Consider the following 23,948-nt stretch of genomic DNA (forward strand, 5'->3'; position numbering starts at 1 on the left):
CTTTATATTAAGTGTTCCCCGACCCAGTTTTTAATCTCTATGCCTTCTTAAACTGACTTCCTCTTGCACTGAGAGGCGCAGACAGCGATCGCTGCACATTGACTTCATGATGTTCCTGCTCTAAGAACATTCAGAATACTAAGAGAAATACTTGATATCTTCTTCACGATGAAATGCATTAAAGCATGTATTAAACATGGGTGGCGGGGGGCACGGTGGCGTGGCTATAGAGCTGCTCCCTTGCATTAAGGGGTCCCCAGTTGTATGTTCAGTGTAGTACAAAGTCCCAAAAACTGGATATATGAATGGGTATCGCACAGGTTTAACTTAAATATTGTGTAAATATTGGGCTTGGTGGGTCGGAGACACGAACACAGGATTACATGGATGTTCTTCTGAGCGGCTTTCTTTATTGCATGCGTGCTGTCTCTATCTGACGTACTAAACCTCCAGTTTCTATCCTTGCTTTTTCTTTCTGCACATAACCAATCACCACAAGATAAACGTCTTTGTGAAATTAAAACAAGTTATAAACTTAGACCTCGGAGTTTTCAGAACTTTAGATTATTAAAGCATGTGGGGGCACGGTGCTTGCTGGGATGGAGTTTTCAGAAATTAAAAAAAAATCTTCATTATACATGTTTAAATATGCCATCCATTCAGGGTTGCCCATCCCAGCAAGCATCTTGTGCGAGGCAGGAGTAAATCCTGAATGAGACGCCAACACATCGCAGGGTGAATACGTGCAACATCTAAAGTATCAGGGTCAATAATACATAACAAAACCCCACATCCTACATGTCTTTGAAAGGAAACTGAAACACGCCGAGTAGACCCACCAGAAAAACATGCAAACTCAAGGCAGGGAACATCCGGGACCCCCTTGCTGCGAAGCAGCAGTGCAACCACCACCCCGTGCCCCCATATGCTTTAATACATTTTAAGTTCTGTACATTTTAAGTTTTGAAAACTCTGGGGTCTAGGTTTATAACTTGTTTTAATTTCACAAAGACGTTTATCGTGTGGTGATTGGTTATGTGCAGAAAGAAAAAACAAGGATTGGAACTGGAAGTTTAGTACGTTAGATAGAGACAGCGCGCATGTAATAAAGAAAGCCCGCTCAGAAGAACATCCATTGAATTCTGCGTTCGTGTCTCCAACCACCACAACACGAACCCAACATTTACACGATATTCCAGTTAAACCTGTGCGATACCCATTTATATATCCAGTTTTTTGGAGCCTCGTCACACTTGCCATAAAGTTCACTACACAGAACATACAACTGGGGACCCCTTAATGCAAGGGAGCAGCTCTATAGCCACGCCACCGTGCCCCCCGCCACCCATGTTTAATACATGCTTTAATGCATTTCATCGTGAAGAAGATATCAAGTATTTCTCTTAGTATTCTGAATGTTCTTAGAGCAGGAACATCATGAGGTCAATGTGCGGCGATCGCTGTCTGCGCCTCTCAGTGCAAGATGAAGTCAGTTTAAGAAGCGCATAGAGATTAAAAACTGGGTCGGGGAACACTTAATATAAAGCATTTAATGTGCTACATTAATTAATGAAGGGTTTGAGAAAATCTAGTAAATTGAACATTCATTTTAAGATGTTTAGTTTGCGACATTCTACTGACAAAATAAACAATAGAATAAAGTGTAAATGTCGACTTTAATCTCGACATAAATGGCGAGAATAAAGTGTAAATGTCGAGAATAAACATGTCAACTTTAATCTCGACATTTAGTCTTTTTTTTTCTTCACTGTGTCCGTATTTTTTTTTTCACCGTGGTCCTAATACGCTTCCGTAATGAAATAAAACAAAACAGTACAAATTATTTCTGCATTCACTTAATATTTTCTGATTTATAAACAATTCTTAATATATAAGAAAAGCATTTAAAATCTCTTCATCAGGAAAAGTATTTTTTTTATTATTACATTTATGAAAGCATAAACTGAACTACACAGTAAACGACATTTCACTTAAACAGAAAGCTGCTATTGCAGATTTAATTTACTGCCTAATGTGTAAAATATTTCCTACTTTTATCGTAAGTGAAGGTATTCCAGTCTTCTTGAGAGTCCTTCAGCTTTTTAGTGACTACTAATTTTCCTGCTTCCACATCGACACTCAGGGTGTACTTCTGAGATTTCCCAATCTTTGTCAGGTCTGCTAAATTCACATCCAGTTTGACCTATTAAAGTAACATGAAATATTCATTGACAAGCTGAAAACAACTTTACATGAAATTGTTAAGATCTACTTCAATGATTCCTTTCTTCTCCAATATTTTATAATTAGTATGCAATAAATTGCAAGCATGTATTTTATATACAAGGTTAACTCTCTGTTGCCAATGAAGTAGTGCAGATTTGTTGCATTCTCAACAGTGACTACACCAACTACTTCTAGTCAGACCACCAGGCTGAATAATAGGAAACAACCCACAAGTCTGATGAGCAAAGAGTATATCACTGATGTAAGAATGATATAAGAAATGAAAATACTGCTTAAGCCTATGCGGTTTTTTTTTTAGACAAAACACATTACAAATTGTGTCCTAACTAAATCATCTGCATTATCTATCTGCATTGAATTTTCACAGCTACCAGAATTCCAACATATGGCATATACAAAACATGCTGTAGGTGCTTGGAAAGATCGCTATTTAAACCATCCAGGCTTGCCAATCAGCAATCATTTGATTCTACTAGACAACTACACTCCAACAAAAGCTATTAAGAGGATGACTTGACCTTAGCAAAAGTCACTCACAGTGCTTACAAACCGTTATATACACACACACACACACATATATACAGTAATCCCTCCTCGATCGCAGGGGTTGCGTTCCAGACCCCCGCGCGATAGGTGAAAATCCGCGAAGTAGAAACCATATGCTTGTATGGTTATTTTTATATATTTTAAGACCTTATAAACTCTCCTACCCTGTTAACATTATTAGAGACCTCTAGACATGAAATAACACCCTTTAGTCAAAAGTTTAAATTGTGCTCCATGACAAGACAGAGATGACAGTTCTTTCTCACAAATAAAAGAATGCAAACGTATCTTTTCTTCAAACGAGCACCGTCAGGAGCAGAGAATGTCCGAGAGATAGAGAGAGCGTGACAGAAAAACAAACAATCAAAAAATCAATACGTGCTGTTGGGCTTTTAAGTATGAGCACCGCGATAAAGCAGCCGCAAAGAAGGGAGCAATGTGAAGGTAGTCTTTCAGCATTTTTTAGAGTAGCCTCCATATCTTCTAAACAAACAGCCCCTCTGCTCACACCCCCTCCGTCAGGCGCAGAGAATGTCAGAGAGAGAGAGCGCGCGAGATTAAAGCAAACAATCAAAAAATCAATATGTGTTTTTGGGCCACCGCGATAAAGCGGCATTTCTTAGAGTAGCGTCCATATCTTCTAGGCAAACAGCCCCTCTACTCACACCCCCTCCGTCAGGTGCAGAGAATGTCAGAGAAAGACTGAGAAAAGCAAACAATCCGCTCAAGGGAAGCACATCGTATATCATTGAGGATTTTAGTTAATATGTAATACATGCTCTGATTGGGTAGCTTCTAAGCCATCTGCCAATAGCGTCCCTTGTATGAAATCAACTGGGCAAACAAACTGAGGAAGCATGTACTTTAAATTAAAAGACCCATTGTCCGCAGAAATCCGAACCAGCGAAAAATCCGTGATATATATTTAGATATGCTTACATTTAAAATCCGCGATGGAGTGAAGCCGCGAAAGTCGAATCGCGATATAGCGAGGAATTACTGTATATACATATCTACATATATACTGTATATACACATATACATATATATATATATATACACATATACATATATATACACATACAGTGGTGTGAAAAACTATTTGCCCCCTTCCAGATTTCTTATTCTTTTGCATGTTTGTCACACAAAATGTTTCTGATCATCAAACACATTTAACCATTAGTCAAATATAACACAAGTAAACACAAAATGCAGTTTTTAAATGATGGTTTTTATTATTTAGGGAGAAAAAATCCAAACCTACATGGACCTGTGTGAAAAAGTAATTGCCCCTTGTTAAAAAATAACCTAACTGTGGTGTATCACACCCGAGTTCAATTTCCGTAGCCACCCCCAGGCCTGATTACTGCCACACCTGTTTCAATCAAGAAATCACTTAAATAGGAGCTGCCTGACACAGAGAAGTAGACCAAAAGCACCTCAAAAGCTAGACATCATGCCAAGATCCAAAGAAATTCAGGAACAAATGAGAACAGAAGTAATTGAGATCTATCAGTCTGGTAAAGGTTATAAAGCCATTTCTAAAGCTTTGGGACTCCAGCGAACCACAGTGAGAGCCATTATCCACAAATGGCAAAAACATGGGACAGTGGTGAACCTTCCCAGGAGTGGCTGGCCAACCAAAATTACCCCAAGAGCGCAGAGACGACTCATCCGAGAGGTCACAAAAGACCCCAGGACAACGTCTAAAGAACTGCAGGGCTCACTTGCCTCAATTAAGGTCAGTGTTCACGACTGCACCATAAAAAAGAGACTGGGCAAATACGGCCTGCATGGCAGATTTCCAAGATGCAAACCACTGTTAAGCAAAAAGAACATTAGGGCTCGTCTCAATTTTGCTAAGAAACATCTCAATGATTGCCAAGACTTTTGGGAAAATACCTTGTGGACTGATGAGACAAAAGTTGAACTTTTTGGAAGGCAAATGTCCCGTTACATCTGGCGTAAAAGGAACACAGCATTTCAGAAAAAGAACATCATACCAACAGTAAAATATGGTGGTGGTAGTGTGATGGTCTGGGGTTGTTTTGCTGCTTCAGGACCTGGAAGGCTTGCTGTGATAGCTGGAACCATGAATTCTACTGTCTACCAAAAAATCCTGAAGAACAATGTCTGGCCATCTGTTCGTCAACTCAAGCTGAAGCGATCTTGGGTGCTGCAACAGGACAATGACCCAAAACACACCAGCAAATCCACCTCTGAATGGCTGAAGAAAAACAAGATGAAGACTGTGGAGTGGCCTAGTCAAAGTCCTGACCTGAATCCAATTGAGATGCCATGGCATGACCTTAAAAAGGCGGTACATGCTAGAAAACCCTCAAATAAAGCTGAATTACAACAATTCTGCAAAGATGAGTGGGCCAAAATTCCTCCAGAGTGCTGTAAAAGACTCATTGCAAATTATCGCAAACGCTTGATTGCAGTTATTGCTGCTAAGGGTGGCCCAACCAGTTATTAGGTTCAGGGGGCAATTACTTTTCACACAGGGCCATGTAGGTTTGGATTTTTTTTTCTCCCTAATTAATAAAAACCATCATTTAAAAACTGCATTTTGTGTTTACTTGTATTATATTTGACTAATGGTTAAATGTGTTTGATGATCTGAAACATTTTGTGTGACAAACCTGCAAAAGAATAAGAAATCAGGAAGGGGGCAAATAGTTTTTCACACCACTGTATACACATATATACATATACAGTGGAACCTCGGTTCACGAACGTCTCCGTACACGTACAACTCGGTTCACGGCCAAAAAGTTCGGCAAACTTTTGCCTCGGTTCACAACCACACATTTGGTATACGAACAAGCCAGTTTCCCTTTCGGTTTGTGTGCGCCGATGATTTCCGCACGTGTTGCATTGTTCTCGGTCAGACGTGCCTTCCTGCCGTGCGTGCAAGCCTGCCTGTCTTCCTGCCTGCCGTCTTCCTGCGCGTGCGTGCCTGCCTGCCTTCCTGCGCGTGCGTGCCTGCCTGCTTTCCTGTGCGTGCGTGCGTGCCTGCCTGCCTTCCTGCGCGTGCGTGCATGCCTGCCTGCCTTCCTGCACATGCGTGCCTGCCTGCCTGCACATGCGTGCCGATTACTTAAGCACGTGTTAAGCCGCACCTTGTTCATTGTTCTAAGTCAGACGTGCGTGCTTTACCTGTGATATCTTTGCGCTCTATATTTTGTGGGCTTTTGCAGTTAACCATGGCTTCTAAGCAAGTGAAGAGTGGTGAGAAGAAACTCTTAAAGAAAATTGAAATCGAAGTGAAGAAAGAAATAATTGAAAAGTTTGAGCGTGGCGTTCGTGTTACTGATCTTGCCGCCGAGTAAAAGAAGTCAAAATCTACGATTGACTATTCTAAAGGAAAAAGAATCTATTAAAGCAGCTGATGTTGCAAAAGGCGTTACAGCGTTAACCAGGCAGAGGCCTCAAGTGCTGGAAGAGGTAGAAAAACTGTTGCTAGTGTGGTTGAACAAGAAGCAACTTGCAGGGGACAGCATAAGTGAGGCGATGTTATGCGAGAAAGCCAGGAAGATTCATGGCGATTTGCTGCAAAACTATCCTTCTACGAGTGCCGAAAGTGAGGAATTTAAAGCCAGTAGAGGATGGTTTGAAAAGTTTTGCAAAAGAAGTGGCATTCATAGTGTGGTAAGGCATGGAGAGGCTGCTAGTTCCGCGCTAAAGCTTCGAAAGAATTTGTGAAAATTTTCGCAAAATTAGTGGAGGACGAAGGCTACATCCCGCAACAAGTCTTCAACTGTGACGAGACCGGATTGTTCAGGAAGAGGATGCCAAAGAGGACCTACATTACCCAGGAAGAGAAGGCTATGCCCGGCCATAAACCAATGAAGGACAGGTTAACTGTTTTGCTGTGTGCTAACGCTAGTGGCGACGTAAAAATCAAGCCGCTACTCGTTTACCAATTTGAGAACCCTCGTGCTTACAAACAGCACAACGTAAATAAAGCCAGACTGCCTGTGATGTGGAGGGCAAACACAAAGGGGTGGGTCACAAGGACTTTGTTTTTGGAATGGCTGCACGAGGCTTTCGCTCCCGCCGTGAAGTGATATCTCGAAGAGAATAACCTGCCTAAAAAATGCCTTCTAATGGACAATGCACACCCTCCAAAATTTGGTTGACGATACGGTCGAGGAGTACGAATTTATTAAGGTCGTGTTCCTCCCTCCCAACACGACTCCTCTTCTGCAGCCCATGGACCAGCAGGTTATTTCAAATTTCAAGAAACTGTACACCAAAGGACTATTCACCAGGTGTTTTAAGGTGACCGAGGAGACGTCTTTAACCCTGAAAGAGTTCTGGAAGAACCATTTTAATATTGTTCATTGCATCTGCCTCATTGATAAAGCCTGGGAAGACGTCACACACCTCACGTTGATCTCAGCCTGGAAGAAACTTTGGCCTGAATACGTTCCTTAACAGGTTTTAGAAAGCTTTGAGCCTCCTGTTGTGGATGAGATTGCGTCCATGGGCAACAGCATGGGTCTTGAAGTGGACAATGAGGACATCGAGGAGCTGGTCCTGGATCACAAGGAGGAGCTGACGACGGAGGAACTCGCTGCACTCCAGCAGGAGCAGCTTAGGTTGCTCACCGAGGAGCAGTCCTCCGGAGAAGAAGAGGAAAGAACAGTTATAAAAAGTGATGCGATAAAAGCCATCATGGAAAAATGGAATGAGTGCCAGGATTTTTTTGAAAAGAACCACCCTGACAAAGCGGTTACGAACCGAGTGATAAACATGATGAACGACAATGTCGTCTCGCATTTCCGAAAAATTTTTATGCGTAGGAAAAGACAAGTCACATTCGACCGCTATTTCACTAAGTCTGATCCACCAGCTAAACAGCTAAAAACATCAGAAACCCAAGAAAGCACAACAGAGAAAACGGCTGAAAGAAAACATCCCTCCATCGCGGAGCCGGACTCTCCCTCAAAACTGTGACCTCGTCTCCACCCATTTACTCATGCAAGGTTAGTTATCTTAGTGGTTTGTACTGTACAGTAGTTTTTGTATTACGGATTTTTCAAAAGTTAATTTTTCAGATCATGCTGTGATTTGTTGCAGTGTTACTTTTCTCTTTTTTTCAAATGTTCGTTCACCTACCAAATTTCGTGAAGATGGGGTCAGCCTTCTACCTACACGAGAAGTCTGAAAATTGGTGACGTTGGAAAATTCAATATGGCGGCCGATAGTGGCGTCATACCACCGAAATAAGTACGTACATCGGTTTTGGTTAGCGCAGGGAAGCCGCCTACAAATTTCGTGAAGATGGGACCATAAATAAGAAAGTTCAATATGGCGGACGTTGTCGACCGTTATCGACCGTTACGTGTAGAATTTCGAAATGAAACCTGCTTAACTTTTGTAAGTAAGCTGTAAGGAATGAGCCTGCCAAATTTCAGCCTTCTACCTACACAGGAACTTGGAGAATTAGTGATAAGTGAGTGAGTAAGTGAGTGAGTCAGTCAGTGAGTGCTTTGCCTTTTATTAGTATATATATATATATATATATATATATATATACATAAATATTAGGGGTGGAACTCGATTAAAAAAATTAATGTAATTAATTAGAGGCTGTGTAATAATTAATCTTGATTAATCATATGTAATCACACATGAAAATTTGCCCCAAATCACAAATGTTTTTTTTTTTTTTTTAATTTAAAAGGGTTTTAGTGGGCGAGAGAATCAAATAATAGACATGGACATGAATATTGTAAACTGAAGCTCTTCTAATTTCTGAAAAAATGCTTTTAAACTGCATTTCAATTCAAAACAGAAAAAAATATCATCCCTGGCTAAAATTGGGCAGACTTAAAGTACTTAAAATACCACTTTATTTTTAAGTACATTTTCAGAATACGCACAGAGTGGTCACGGAAGGAAGAGCCACAAAGTCCGCTTTCTGTAATGCATCTAATTTTGCTTGCTTTTCAGTGTGCACAAAACCATGCTTTTATCAAGGCTTCCGTCGTGGTAGTGTTTTGAAATGAAATTTGCCTCCGATTAGTCCCAGCAACGCGCTTTCTTTCGACTCTTAGATTTTTGTAGCTCTGATGTGTGCATAAATGTAATCGATATACTAGGAAATCATGCACTGACAAAAGTTCCCCCCCTGTGCTTGGAATGCAAACTGTGATTAAATGCGTTATTTTTAGCAGCGTTATGGAGTACATGCATCGAAGCTTCTCAGCTGTGCTTGTGGTAAGAAAAGGAAACATTTAAAAAATAACGTAACATGATTGTCAAAGTAATAGTTTTGTGACCGTTATGAGTGTTGCTGTCATCAAGGATTTGATCATCATTATTTCTTGCAATCAGGTTCGTATTTGGAGGATGTGTTTATTTAATGTTAGGTAAGACCCGGCACTTAAATGTTTCTTGCTACAGCAATTTTAACTTTGTTACAAAGTGATCCAAAGTCTCGTTTATACCTCGTGTCTTCTCAGTAAACCTGTATGTCGCTAATACCGTCATCTGCCGCAGGCATGACAAACGGCAGCGGGAGTGTGTCTATAAACTTAATGTAAACTTACGGTTCACGACGTGCTTTGTTTCCGCAGCTGTACTTATGAATATACTTGTATTTATGAATACGCTTGTATGCATCACTTGCTTCATAATCTTTTTCTGCCTTCTCAATTGTGAAATGGCGTTTTTTGTTCAGCGCTGTTTGGAGGTCTTCCTTGTTCTCTACGTACTTAAGTTGGAGGCGTAATGATGTGACACGAAACTCCGCCCCCCACGGCCATCCAGGTCAACTCCATTACAGTATATGGAGAAAAATTAGCTTCCAGTTATGACCATTACGCATTGAATTTCAAAATGAAACCCGCCCAACTTTTGTAAGGAAGCTGTAAGGAATGAGCCTGCCAAATTTCAGCCTTCTACCCACATGGGAACTTGGAGAATTAGTGATGAGTGAGTGAGTGAGTGAGTGAGTCAGTCAGTGAGTGAGTGAGGGCTTTGCCTTTTATTAGTATAGATTCCTATTCTTAAGGATATGACAATTTTTTTTTTACTTCATGTATTTTATTTATTAGTAAGGTCAGCTTGCAGTTTGTGGCTGGTTAGGATAAAGGTGTAAAAAATGTGAGGCACTCATAGCCTACAATAGTTCTTGGACAAGTGTGACAAGCCCTACCTAAAAATGTCAGTTCTATACACTTAATTAAGCGACAAACAAAAGCATATGCTTTAACACAAAACAGGTGTTGTGTGTTATACCTCCCTCACCCTAACCCCTCCATACTGGCTATAACAATACAAAATGAACTGTATTTAATTAATTCATCTGTGAACACTTAATCAATTGTGCATATATACACTGTGTGCAGAATTATTAGGCAAGTTGTATTTTTGAGGATTAATTTTAATATGGAACAAACACAGTGCTATCAGTCAATCCAAAATGTTAATAAACCTGAAACCTGAATGTTTCACAACGGAAATGTGAGTGTGAACATCATCAGGGGAATACATATGTGCGCACAATTATTAGGCAACTATTAGTGTGCAGATTTATTATGCAACTAAAGGAAAAATGAAAATTTTCCCATCTCACTTGTATATTTTCATCTGTTATAGTGAGAATAATAAACAAACACCTCAAAATTTACAAATAAACATCTCTGACATTTCAAAAAAAATAAATCAATCAATCAATGACCAATATAGCCACCCTTCTTTCCAATAACAGTCATAAGCCTTTCCATTCATGGAGTCTGTCAGTTTCTTGATCTGTTGACGATCAGCTTTTTGTGGAGCAGTGACTACAGCCTCCCAGACACTCTTCAGAGAGGTGTATTGTTTTTCTCCCCGTAAATCTAGCGTTTAAGAAGTGCCCACAAGTTCTCGATAGGGTTTAGGTCAGATGAGGAAGGTGGGCCATGTCATTATTCCTTCATCTTTAAGGCCTTTACTGGCTGGCCACGCAGTGGAGAACTTCGATGCAAGTGATGGAGCATTGGCCTGCATAAAAATCACGGTCTTTTTCCTGTATCACTGTTTGAAGAAAGTGTCTTCGAAAAACTGGCAGTAGGTTTGGGAGTTGATTTTGAGTTCATCTTCAATGCAAAAGGTCCAACTACCTCATCTTTAAAAATACCAGCTCATACCAGTACCCCACCTCCACGCTGGAGTGGAGCTCTGTGCCCATTACTGATCCACAGGTCCATCCATCTGGTCCATCAAGAGTCACTCTCATCTCATCGGTCCATAAAACCTTTGAAAAAAATCTGTCTTCAGATATTTCTTGGCCCAGTTTTGACATTTCAACTTATGTTTCTTGTTCAGTGGTGGTTGGGTTTCAGCCCTCCTTACCTTGGCCATGTCTTTGAGCACTGAACACCTTGTACTTCTGGGCACTCCAGGTAGGTTGCAGCTCTGGAATATGAAAGTACTGGAGGATAATGGGTTCCTGGTAGCTTCACGTTTGATTCTTCTCAAATCTTTGGCAGCTAATTTGCGTCTTTTGTTCTCAACACGTTTCTTGCGACCCTGTTGACTATTTGCAACAAAATGTTTGATGGTTCTGTGATCACACACCAATATCTTAGCAATTCCAAAAGTGCTGCATCCCTCTGAAAGACTTTTTACAATTTTTGACTTTTCAGAGTCAGTTAAATCTCTTTTTTGGCCCATTTTGCCTGAGGAAAACTAGCTGCCTAATAATTCTGCACACCTTGATATAGGGTGTTTATCTCCTTAGGCCACACCCTCCCTCATTACACAAATACACATCACCTGACGTGCTTAAATCCAATAAGCATTCAAGTTAATACAGCTTGGAGTTCGAATATACGCATTAAAAATGATGATATGGTCAAAATACTCACTTGCCTAATTGTGCACACAGTGTATATATATATTATATATATATATATATATATATATATATATATATATATATATATATATACACATATATATATATATATATATATATATATATATATATATATACATATATATATATATATATATATATATATATATATATATATACACACATATATATATACATATATATATATATATATATATATATATATATATATATATATATATATATATATATATATATATATATATATATATATATATATATATATATATATATATATACATATATATATATATATATATATATATATATATATATATATATATATATATATACACACATATATATATATATATATATATATATATATATATATATATATATATATATATATATATATATACACATACACACACAGTAAGAATAGCAGTGACATTGTGTATTACCCCCTGGAAGCACGTAACAAAAACTGATATAATCTAAGGTTTATTTGATCAATAAGTCATCTAAGTTTTTTTTTCCAAAAAAAATTCCCACGACTTTAGCAATGCACAGAAGAATAAAATGTTCACTTTGGGTTTGGTTGTGTTAGTTTATGAGATATTCAATCCCTGTTGTCAGCAACAGCATAGGAGTAAAACACTGCTGGCTATATATTTGAACTAGAATTGCGCTCAAACAGCAGCTTTTAGCTCATAAGAAAAAGGATGCTCTTTCTCATAGATGGTTGCTCATTTTACCATTGACAAAAAAAAAAGCTTTCCAGCCAAAAATAAGATATCAACATAAAATGGCAATATGAACATAATTTTATATAACAGTGCATTAATTGTTTTCTAATCAGCAAAATAAAACAGCCACGGTTCTTATACATCTCATTGTCCATTTCCGCCACTATACACATTTTTTAGACGATCAAATCATATTTAAATAGTGAAGTACATTCTGACAGCTCGAAGCACAAATTAATTATTATTTCCTACCAAGTATCTGCAGGTGATGACTGCTTTAGCATATCATTAATGCATAATGAACAGAATCCCTAAACTCTGTATGAAATTATACAGATTCAACACAGAAGTCGTAACATACTATATGGTGAAAGAAATAAATATAATAATAAAAATAGAGTCAAATTAATAGTAATAACTGTGTTATACATTTAAAACATAGCCAAAATAAAAATTAACAAGTTACCTCAAAGAATTGTACTGGAATAGTCTTCTGATGTCGTGTAAAAGGAGCAGATGGAAGTGAAAATGCTGGGGAGCTCATATCCTGTAGTGCTTTTAAAGCCTTAAACAGTAAATAAAAGTTAAAAAAAAAAAAACACAAAAGAAGGAAAAAATCAGTTTGGTGAAACCCATTCAAATGAAACGTCTGCAAAATGTAAATACAACAATAGTTATTATTCCTTAATAGAACATGTACAACCAAGTTAAGAAATAAAGACTTGGAGAGTCACCAAAATTCACCAAATACTAGCTGAAATGAAAAGATTAAGGGAAACAGAAGTAATTTTGATGAAAAGAACAATTCACATAACAGTAATAATATTTATCTCAATAGTTCAGTAATATTAAAATGTAACAGACCAAGTAGAATACACCAAACTGGACTGCTGAGAGTCAAAGGAGGGTTGAGCGATACACATCTACACATTTGTCGTGTCTGAACAGAGCTCCTGGTGGATCCCCATATAGTGTCTGCCTTGCCTATCACTCCTGCCAACTCAAAAGACTTTTTATTCCAGTTAAACATAGCCCTTATCACAAATGGGTCATTTGCTCGTTTACTACGAATACTAGAATTAACAAAATCTGCAATGCTAAATTTTCTTCTCATTAGTAAAGCAAGTAAGACTATGGTATTGCTGCCTCACGGCTTCAGAGCCATAGTTTGGCCAATGTTGGTGTAGACATTGCGTTTGTACTTTTACCTGGGTTTCCCACATTCATACTACAAGAACATATGTACAGTGCATCCGTAAAGTATTCACAGCGCATCACTTTTTCCACATTTTGTTATGTTACAGCCTTATTCCAAAATGGATTAAATTAATTTTTTCCTCAGAATTCTACACACAACACCCCATAATGGCAACATGAAAAAAGTTTACTTGAGATTTTTGCAAATTTATTAAAAATAAAAAAACTGAGAAAGCACATGTACATAAGTAAGTATTCACAGCCTTTGCCATGAAGCTCAATATTGAGCTCAGGTGCATCCTGTTTCCCCTGATCATCCTTGAGATGTTTCTGCAGCTTAATTGGAGTCCACCTTTGGTAAATTCAGTTGATTGGACATGATTTGGAAAAGCACACACCTGTCTATATAAGGTCCCACAGTTGACAGTTCATGTCAGAGTACAAACCAAGCATGAAGTCAAAGGAATTGTCTGTAGACCTCCGAGACATGATTGTTTCGAGCCACAAATCTGGGGAAGGTTACACAAAAATTTCTGCTGTTTTGAAGATCCTTGTGAGCACAGTGGCCTCCATCATCCATAAGTGGAAGAAGTTCAAAACCACTGGGACTCTTCCTAAAGCTGGCCGGCCATCTAAACTGAGTGATCGGGGGAGAAGGGCCTTAGTCAGAGAGGTGACCAAGAACCCGAGTCACTCTGTCAGAGCTCCAGAGTTCTTCTGTGAAGAGAGGAGAACCTTCCAGGAAGGCAACCATTTCTGCAGCAATCCACCAATCAGCCCTGTATGGTATAGTGGCCAGACGGAAGCCACTCCTTAGTAAAAGGCACATGGCAGCCCAACTGGAGTTTGCCAAAAGGCAAAATTCTCTGGTCTGATGAGACAAAGATTGAATTCTTTGGTGTGAATGCTAGGCATCGTGTTTGGAGGAAACCAGGCACCGCTCATCACCAGGCCAATACCATCCACAGCTATAGTGAAGCATGGTGGTGGCAGCATCAAGCTGTGGCGATGTTTTTCAGCGGCAGGAACTGGGAGACTAGTCAGGATAAAGGGAAAGATGACTGCAAAAATGTACAGAGACATCCTGGATGAAAACCTGCTCCAGAGTGCTCTTGACCTCAGACTGGAGCAACGGTTCATCTTTCAGCAGGATGACCCTAAGCACACAGCCAAGATAATCAAAGGAGTGGCTTCAGGACAACTCTGTGAATGTCCTTGAGTGGCCCAGCCAGAGCCCAGACTTGAATAAGATTGAACATCTCTGGAGAGATCTTAAAAATGGCTATGCACCGATGCTTCCCATCCAACCCAATGGAGCTTGAGAGGTGCTGCAAAGAGGAATGGGCGAAACTGGTCAAGGATAGGTGTGCCAAGCTTGTGGCATCATATTCAAAAAGACTTGAGGCTGTAATTGCTGCCAAAGGTGCATCGACAAAGTATTGAGCAAAGGCTGTGAATACTTATGTACATGTGATGTCTCAGTTTTTTTATTTTTAATAAATTTGCAAAAACCTCAAGTAAACTTTATTCACGTTGTCATTATGGGGTGTTGTGTGAAGAATTCTGAGGAAAAAAATGAATTTAATGCATTTTGAAATAAGGCTGTAACATAACAAAATGTGAATGTCAATACTTTCCAGATGCACTGTATATGCTAGGTTAATCTGCAAACAGTGGGGACAGAAACTGTTTCCCTATAACACTCTACTAGATAAACACGGGAGAAAACGCTGAGTGAATGGATGGAATTTCTTACCCTCTGAAAAAGCACTATAAATAATCGAAAAATAAGCACTTGTGGGAATATTTTAAATTGTTCTTCTCTCTTGTTAAATGAACCCTAGTCTGAAGGAGTCTGTTATTGTTTTACATTTAAGATTTCTCACTTAAAGATTTACCAATATTGTTTCTTGTCCTAGTGTGTATATAAACACAGGGAACTCCAGTTTCTGTATTACATCTTGCCTGAAGAAGAGGCCTGATTTGCCTCGAAAGCTTGCATATTGTAATCTTTTTAGTTAGCCAATAAAAGATGTCATTTTGCTTGACTTTTCACTACATTCAAAATGGTTAACACGGTACAACACCCTAGTACTACAAACAAACTAGAAATTCTTGCTCAGTTCTATACAAATCACTTAATTTTACTGTGCCAAAATAAACTAATAATTCCTATCAAACCCTTTTCATAGTAGTTTAAAACATATTTACAACTAAACCAGCAGTGTTAGCAGGCTTCAACCTGGGAAGCTTCATAAGACAACAGGCCCCAGTGATAGTGCCGCTGGTTAAAAAGGTGTATCACAAGTACTATGTAACTAAGTGCGTTTCTGTCTTTCTTTGCTCTTTGCTTTTGTTGATGGTCATTGAAAAACTGAATTTTACAGGATTGTGTATGCTTTTAATTCAAACAGGTAATCAGTAGAAATAATGTGAAACCTGAGTTTATATCATTATTAGATGTTTACAATTTCAATTGTTTAGGATATTTATTTTTATATTACTCATCAGTTGTATGTGGTCCCCTTTTTAATATCCACATTTTTGAATGTATAAGCAAAGCAAGTACTTGAAGTGGATATACTTAAGTGCCAGTACCCTATGTATTCCATTGACATATTAAAGTGAAAAGCGAGCATGTATTTTCGAAGAAAATGATGTGATGTTAAGTCAAGTCCTCATAAAAAATATAGGTCAAATATTACACAATATTTGTGTTCACAGTGCATATCTCTATGTCCGATCAAATAAATCTTCAAATTTAGTAGAACTGAGTACAATTTCTATGGCTTCCCCATTAGAAATTTAGGTGCCACTACCTATGACCAATCTTTCTGTGTTGGCCTCTGCTGAGTTGGTGTGCATACAGTGGGTACGGAAAGTATTCAGACCCCCTTCAATTTTTCATTCTTTGTTATATTGCAGCCATTTGCTAAAATCATTTAAATTATTTTTTTTTCCTCATTAATGTACACACAGCACCCCATATTGACGGACAAAAAAAAGAATTTTTGAAATTGTTGCAGATTTATTAAAAAAGAAAAACTGAAATACCACATGGTCCTAAGTATTTATACCGTTTGCTGTGACACTCATATATTTAACTCAGGTGCTTTCCATTTCTTCTGATCATCCTTGAGATCACCTTCATTTGAGTCCAGCTGTGTTTGATTATACCGATTGGACTTGATTAGGAAAGCCACACACCTGTCTATATAAGACCTTACAGCTCACAATGCATGTCAGAGCAAATGAGAATCATGAGGTCAAAGGAACTGCCTGAAGAGCTCAGAGACAGAATTGTGGCAAGGCACAGATCTGGCCAAGGTTACAAAAAAATTTCCGCTGCACTTAAGGTTCCCAAGAGCACAGTGGCCTCCATAATCCTTAAATGGAAGACGTTTGGGACGACCAGAACCCTTCCTACAGCTGTCCATCCGGCCAAGCTGAGCTACCGGGGGAGAAGAGCCTTGGTTAAAGAGATAAAGAAGAACCCAAAGATCACTTTGGCTGAGCTCCAGAGATGCAGTCAGGAGATGGGAGAAAGTTGTAGAAAGTCAACCATCACTGCAGCCCTCCACCAGTCAGGGCTTTATGGCAGAGTGGCCTGTAGGAAGCCTCTCCTCAGTGCAAAACACAGGACAGCCCGCATGGAGTTTGCTAAAAGACACCTGAAGGACTCTGAGATGGTGATAAATAAGACTCTCTGGTCTGATGAGACCAAGATAGAACTTTTTGGCCTTAATTCTAAGTGGTATGTGTGGAGACAACCAGGCACTGTTCATCACTTGTCCAATACAATCCCCACAGTGAAGCATGGCGGTGGCAGCATCATGCTGTGGGGGTGTTTTTCAGCTGCAGGGGCAGGACGACTGGTTGTAATCGAGAGAAAGATGAATGCGGCCAAGTACAGGGATATCCTGGACAAAAACCTTCTCCAGAGTGCTAAGGACCTCAGACTGGGCCGAAGGTTAACCTTCCAACAAGACAATTGCCCTAAGCACACAGCTAAAATAACGAAGGAGTGGCTTTACAACAACTCTGCGACTGTTCTTAAATGGCCCAGCCAGAGCCCTGACTTAAACCCAATTGAGCATCTCTGGAGAGACCTAAAAATGGCTGTCCACCAACGTTTACCATCCAACCTGACAGAACTGGAGAGGATCTGCAAGGAGGAATGGCAGAGGATCCCCAAATCCAGGTGTGAAAAACTTGTTGCATCTTTCCCAAGAAGACTCATGGCTGTATTAGCTCAAAAGGGTGCTTCTACTAAATACTGAGCAAAGGGTCTGAATACTTAAGACCATGTGATATTTCAGTTTTTCTTTTTTAATAAATCTGCAACAATTTCAAAAATTCTTTTTTTTGTCTGTCAATATGGGGTGCTGTGTGTACATTAATGAGGGGAAAAAAAATAATTTAAATTATTTTAGCAAATGGCTGCAATATAACAAAGAGTGAAAAATTGAAGGGGGTCTGAATACTTTCCGTACCCACTGTATATACAGTATATATATTTCACACACACACACACACACACATACAAAGTAGATACTGTTATAAACCTGAGAATAATAATGTTTTAGATTATTTATATATTCTACACCTCTAGTGTGATGCTTCAGGCAAATTTGAAGACAAACTGATTCATCTCATTCTCAGCCAAGCTCTACCTCAGGGGACCACTTCCCGAATGATCATGTTGTTGTTGGTAGCTCCCTAACTCTTGGTTTGTAGTGAGGCTGAAGCAGAACCAGGTTATGATCTGCTTTCACAGCGCCACGCCGCTGCCTAGCTACAAGACACTTATTAGACGGCAACCTGTTACCTCCACAATAGTGAGGAAGTGCAGCCTGAAGGTTGAAATTTCTTCTATCACTCCATGATGGTCAGTGCGATTTTCTACACTGTTGTGTACTTGGCTGGTAACATCAGGTCAAGAGAGGCCCACTAAATCAACAGGCTAATTAAAAGGCCATGCTCAGTAATAAGATGCACGCTGGACCCCTTGGAGGTCATAGCGAAGCAGATAATTAAAACAAAACTGAGTGCCATGGTGAAAAATGCTGCACATCCTCTCTCTTACACACTAACATTGATGACTTTCAGACAACAAATTATTCATTAGAAATACGTCAAGAAACACAAATGGGGCTCCCTTTATATCAAACCAACAGCAATAGTCTGCATAATGCCTTACTGTGACAGCCAAGTCAGAAATAACTTTCTTTTTTAATTTTCTTGCTTTATAGTAATTCTGATGTGTGTTCAGACCAAATTGTGTATGTGTGTGTATTTATTTATCTATCTATCTAATAATTGCATTATTTATTTATTTAAAAAGTTTCAGTAAACAGCCAAATTTCCCCATGGACACAAATAAAGTTCTCTATATATATTTACAATCAATTGCTTATGCTACATTTCACATTTTTGGAGTCTTGTGAAGAAAGCCTTTACCTTTTTTTCAATTGAAGACAACAAGTCCTTGAGGATAGAAAGTTTTGTTACAAGATTTTCCAGTTCCTGGTCACCACTTTGACTATTTGTCTAAAAAAGAAAAGGAAACAAAAAGAGAGTAAGATTCTACTGTAGTCAATATTCTAACCCTACTTTCTCAAAAAATGTTAAACATTAAACACAGATTTCCATTTATGAAGGTTGGCACTTTACATCACAGTGTTACTGACCTCTGAATTAGAAACCAGCTTTTTGGATGACTACTGGCAATTTTTCCCTAAAACACAAGCCAAATAGAAATGTACAATGTATTTTTAAGATAGTGTGGAAATAGACTGATATAGGCACTTAAACTAATGACATTACTAAACTTCGCGAGTGACCAGCAAAGACAACACAAAATCTTCTCCATTCTAAGGTATGTTATGACCATTTTGAACTATGAAGGTGGCAACCAATAGACTTTCACTTATTTATTGCTCGATCTAATAAGAGGCCTTAAAGTTCATTTGCTTTTTCTGTGACAAAAATTCATGCCAAATCAAATCACTGCAGTACCATATATAAGCTGAATAAAGTCCCACAATAACAGCATTTTTCTGTTTATTTCATAAAAATGACAGGCATGAAAAACATCAGATGATGCATTTTTCAAAGTATAATTATTTAGGAAAAATGCAGCTAATTACAAATGATAAAAACAGCTAACGGGATAAGTGTGTGCAATAGGGAATTGCAGCCAAACTAGCTAAATGACCAATCATACCTATAACAAATCATATCAGCCCAGCTCGTTATTAGAACGAGCTTTGATATGACAAACATATTAAAGCTCAACAGTTATGAATATGATGTGCAAACTCTATTTTAGCTCCTATTGCAAAGGCTAATGCTGTGTATTTGCACTGAAGAACTTTTTGTGTTTTTCATCAGTATATACAGCTTAACTGTAGTCACTTCCCAAGGAACTGGCCAATAGATCAGGAATATCTCAGCCAAGATTCATTCCACTATGCCCGCAGTGCTGGAAGCCATTAACCACTACATTCAGTTTTCATTTGGTTTGGGTGTACATACATAAAACATAACAGCTTCTTGCCAACATGAAAAAGTAATTTGCAGCAGTTTTCGTAAAGTAATTGAGCAATTTACAGCACTCATATTAAATTAAGGGCACCTAGTGAGAATGAAGCTGTTTTTGCTAACCATAAGTAGTTGCATTACATTAAATTTACTGTGCTGCATGTACAAATGTTGTGGCTCAGGGGTCTAGGTCAACCCGTGATTCTTTCATTTTAAGACAAAGTAGATTTGGCAGACATGATGGTACTGCATGTGGTGGCTAGATTATTGGTTAGGTAACTGGCTAAACCCTCGGTTTTTAATATAGAGCCTATACTATTCACTGCAACAGCAATTACGTCATTACATGTGCCAGGTGACAGTGACTACCCCCTCAGAGACTGGCACTTTACGTTGTTCTGACCCACAGAGTGCAGAGGAGTGGGCACTAAAATGCCACACACGTTCTTTGGCGCACTCAGTTGCAGAGCACAGCATGATATGTCAAGAGGGAAGCTGCTGAGGTATGAGGTTGATTACCATGTTCTATATATGACTGACTGTTTGTTTTAGTTTGGCTAGAAAGCAGAGTTCAAGGCATTCATGTACACATATTTACAAGATAATTGTTATTCACAAAGGTAAACTGCATAGAAATGTGCGTATGCCATGTTTTATAATTCAGATTTTCTTTGGCAAAAACATTTCCCTGTTTATTGCCAAACTCAGATTTTCACAATCAATTCATGCCAAGTTTTAAAAATGACATACAAGAGCCATATCCTTATGAAAATACAGCTTCAGAATTGTAATGGACAGATGAAAATGCAGACTCTTATTGTGCTCTGATTTGTTTGTGCTCATTATCTGACCCTTCTTGACAGGATTCTGCACACTACAAAATCTCATTCCCTGATTGGCCACCCAAAACAGAAGAAGAGATATTACAAAATAGCAGGCATAAAAGTGTTGCTTTCCATTGCACTTGTTGAGTTATTCACCTGTGTGAATCTAAATTGCATTTTGGACATTTTGAATGCTATATAAGCACAAAAGACAAATAATTTACTGGTCACTACAGTGCTTCACCACAGATGTGAAAACACAGATTTGGTTTTGGTTTAAATGAAAACAAAGTAGTGAGGAACACAGCCTTAAAGACACTATGTTTATATTAAACAAACAAATTAAAGAGGTAATATGACAGAAGTTATGAAGACAAAGTAATTTTTAAACTTCCTTTTACATAGAAGATTCAGATGGTGAATATAGTAGCTGATGTGGAAGGAAGATGATGATATGAAAACAGTGGCAGATAGGTTGACAATGGTCTACCTGGGATTACTTTGTACTAATAACTGGGCAAGGGAAAAAAGTCTTCTCAACTGTACACTCTTCTCTTGCTTTAAAACAGAGACTGGGTGAAGAATTTATTATTTCAATTTGGAAATTATATTTTTGTGCATGACTGCAGCCTATCGCTTGCCACACACACAAAAAATTCATTCTAACAAATAAATGATTACCATTTTCTATTCCTTTAAAAATTATATACAATGAATGGTTTTATATATAAAAATGGGTGTTGGGGACTTTTCCTGTTCTTACACTAGACTCATATTAATTTAGAAATGGTGTGTCTGCACACACACAAGACCCCTAAATATGAATTGTTTTTGCCTTTCAAGATGAAATGCTAAGTACCTAGCAGAATGTATACACTTGTCTACATCAAAAGGACAAATACTCACTGCACCCGAGTAAAGTGTCTAAGAATGGTACACAGTGGTACCTCGTTATACATCCATAATCCGTTCCAGATCCTTTGACTTCTACCAAACAGGACGTATACCAAACAAATTTTTCCCATAAGAAATAAAGGGAAAATGATGAATCCGTTCCAATGAAAAATAATCCTATTGTTATTGGTATATTATACATTGATGGGGTTGTATAAAATAATTTAAACACTGCTTAATACTAAAATACATAAATACAAAAGCAATTAGATGAAACAAATTAAAATTTAACCTCACTTTACTTCTTAATAACGTCTTTGTTTTTCACAATCGTAGATACTGTAATTCTCGGCATACGGTTAATGCAGCAGCAATGTCCCGGATACGCATGCCACCTTCATATTTTTCGACAATCAGTTCAAATTTACGAGACAAAATACAAAATCATATGAAAATTCACAGAGTTATTGTACGGGTTGTTCACGGAATGCTAACAACTGGCGTACTGACGCTCATGGGCAGTCATGGCTTTGTCTCAAGAGAGATAAACAAAGGGTTCTAGCACGCGAGCCGTATTCCAAACAAAGGCCGTATACCAAGCAAAATTTTTTGCGTCCAAACAGGACGTATACCAAGATGGACTTATTCCAAAGCGGACGAATACCGAGGTATCATTGTACATTATATTGTGCCATGCATTGAAAGAAAAAAATATAATATAAGACAGTTTATGCTGGAGTGAGAAAAACTGTAGCTGAAATAATTCTAAAGTAGCCATCCAAATAACACTTACTGCATAATTTATGAAACCTACAAAAAAAAAAAAAAACTTATTTTAGGTACGATTTCTGCAACTTTTCTGTGCGTAGTTTTGAAATCCCATTTAAACCACAGGATGCCACTGGTAAGTATTTTTTTCTATTCTCTATCTGAGCAACAAAAATGAATGGAGCAAATGTAGAAGTCAGGTCAAAAATCGTTAAATGGGTAGCATACTGATATAAGGTTCAAAATGCCATAAGTAACATTATGCACTCTGAAATTACACACAATCCCTCTCCACCAAAAGTGTCAATTACATTTATTGCTTTATTGTAAATGTATTACAGTGCATAAGTTTTTTTTTTGTTTTTTTGGTAGTAATTCGTAAGGTTTGCACCAAACTTTAATTACAGCAAGTATATTCATACTGCAAATGTTTACATTACCAGAATTTAAAAAAATATATAAACTGTATATACACACAGTACCTGTAATTAAGTATTAATGAGCTAGAATGGAAAGACACAACAAAATTAAATATCAACAAAAGTAACAATTTTGTGCTGGAAGCAAACTAAATCAGAAAAAATATACATTTTACAGTTGGGCATACATGTTATTAGGATTTTTAATCTACTGTATATGTTTCAAAAAATGTAGTGCTTCTGACTTCAAAACTTCTGTACCTGCTGTATCATCCGTGAAACCATCACAGAGCTTTGCTGGTCAAACACCTTGGATAGAATCTCCAGCCCGGCAAGAACCTTATCTACCTCCCTAAAGGCAAACACAAACATTTTAAGCAAAGCACATATACACAAAGGAATATTGAAGAGCTAGTTTAATTCATGGGTATACGTCATAGCAAAGTTAAACATAAAGCCAAGCGGTTAATCAGAAGTCCTATTCATGCAATTTGGAAGTAAGATATTCTTCAGTTAGGATGGAGACCATATTTATAAAAAAAAGTATAAAATTCACAAATTCCCTCTTCTACCTATAGAATTACCAACCATGTGAATTTTACCTTCAGCTTCCAAAGAATTTTCTGCAGAATGCTCACTATTCTGGTTCCAAACTGGTAACCTTGATACAGGTCTTATCTTAGACATAAGGTTTTATTTTTCAGTTTTTACTTTTATATTATTTTCCATTTTAATTCAATTTTTTATTCTCTTGTAACTAGAAGCTCTGGTCAGTTTGTCTACTAGTCAGGCCAGTCTGTTCTGGTGTTTCACTTGCTCTGAACCACCAGGTGGCATTATTGTTCAAAGAAAGGAAAAGAAAGACCCAAAGGTATCCCCAGGATCCAGATTTTGTGTCATAACATAG

The 23,948-nt window shown here is 38.1% G+C and overlaps 1 protein-coding gene across 3 annotated transcripts in view; it reads right to left on the bottom strand.

The window, feature by feature from the left end:
- The window catches only part of inppl1a (inositol polyphosphate phosphatase-like 1a), a 203,546-nt gene that overhangs the window by 59,392 nt on the left and 120,206 nt on the right, over positions 1–23,948 (bottom strand). For all 3 annotated transcript variants that reach the window (XM_039745658.1, XM_039745657.1, XM_039745659.1), the window contains exons 6-9: positions 23,303–23,393; positions 19,054–19,143; positions 12,863–12,961; positions 2,053–2,203 (exon numbers count right to left, since the gene is read on the bottom strand). In XM_039745658.1, the coding sequence (XP_039601592.1) occupies positions 2,053–2,203; positions 12,863–12,961; positions 19,054–19,143; positions 23,303–23,393 (431 nt within the window). The remainder of the gene's footprint in view (positions 1–2,052; positions 2,204–12,862; positions 12,962–19,053; positions 19,144–23,302; positions 23,394–23,948) is intronic.

The sequence above is a fragment of the Polypterus senegalus genome, chromosome 2, assembly GCF_016835505.1.
Source record: "Polypterus senegalus isolate Bchr_013 chromosome 2, ASM1683550v1, whole genome shotgun sequence".
NCBI classification, from domain to species: Eukaryota; Metazoa; Chordata; class Cladistia; order Polypteriformes; family Polypteridae; genus Polypterus; species Polypterus senegalus.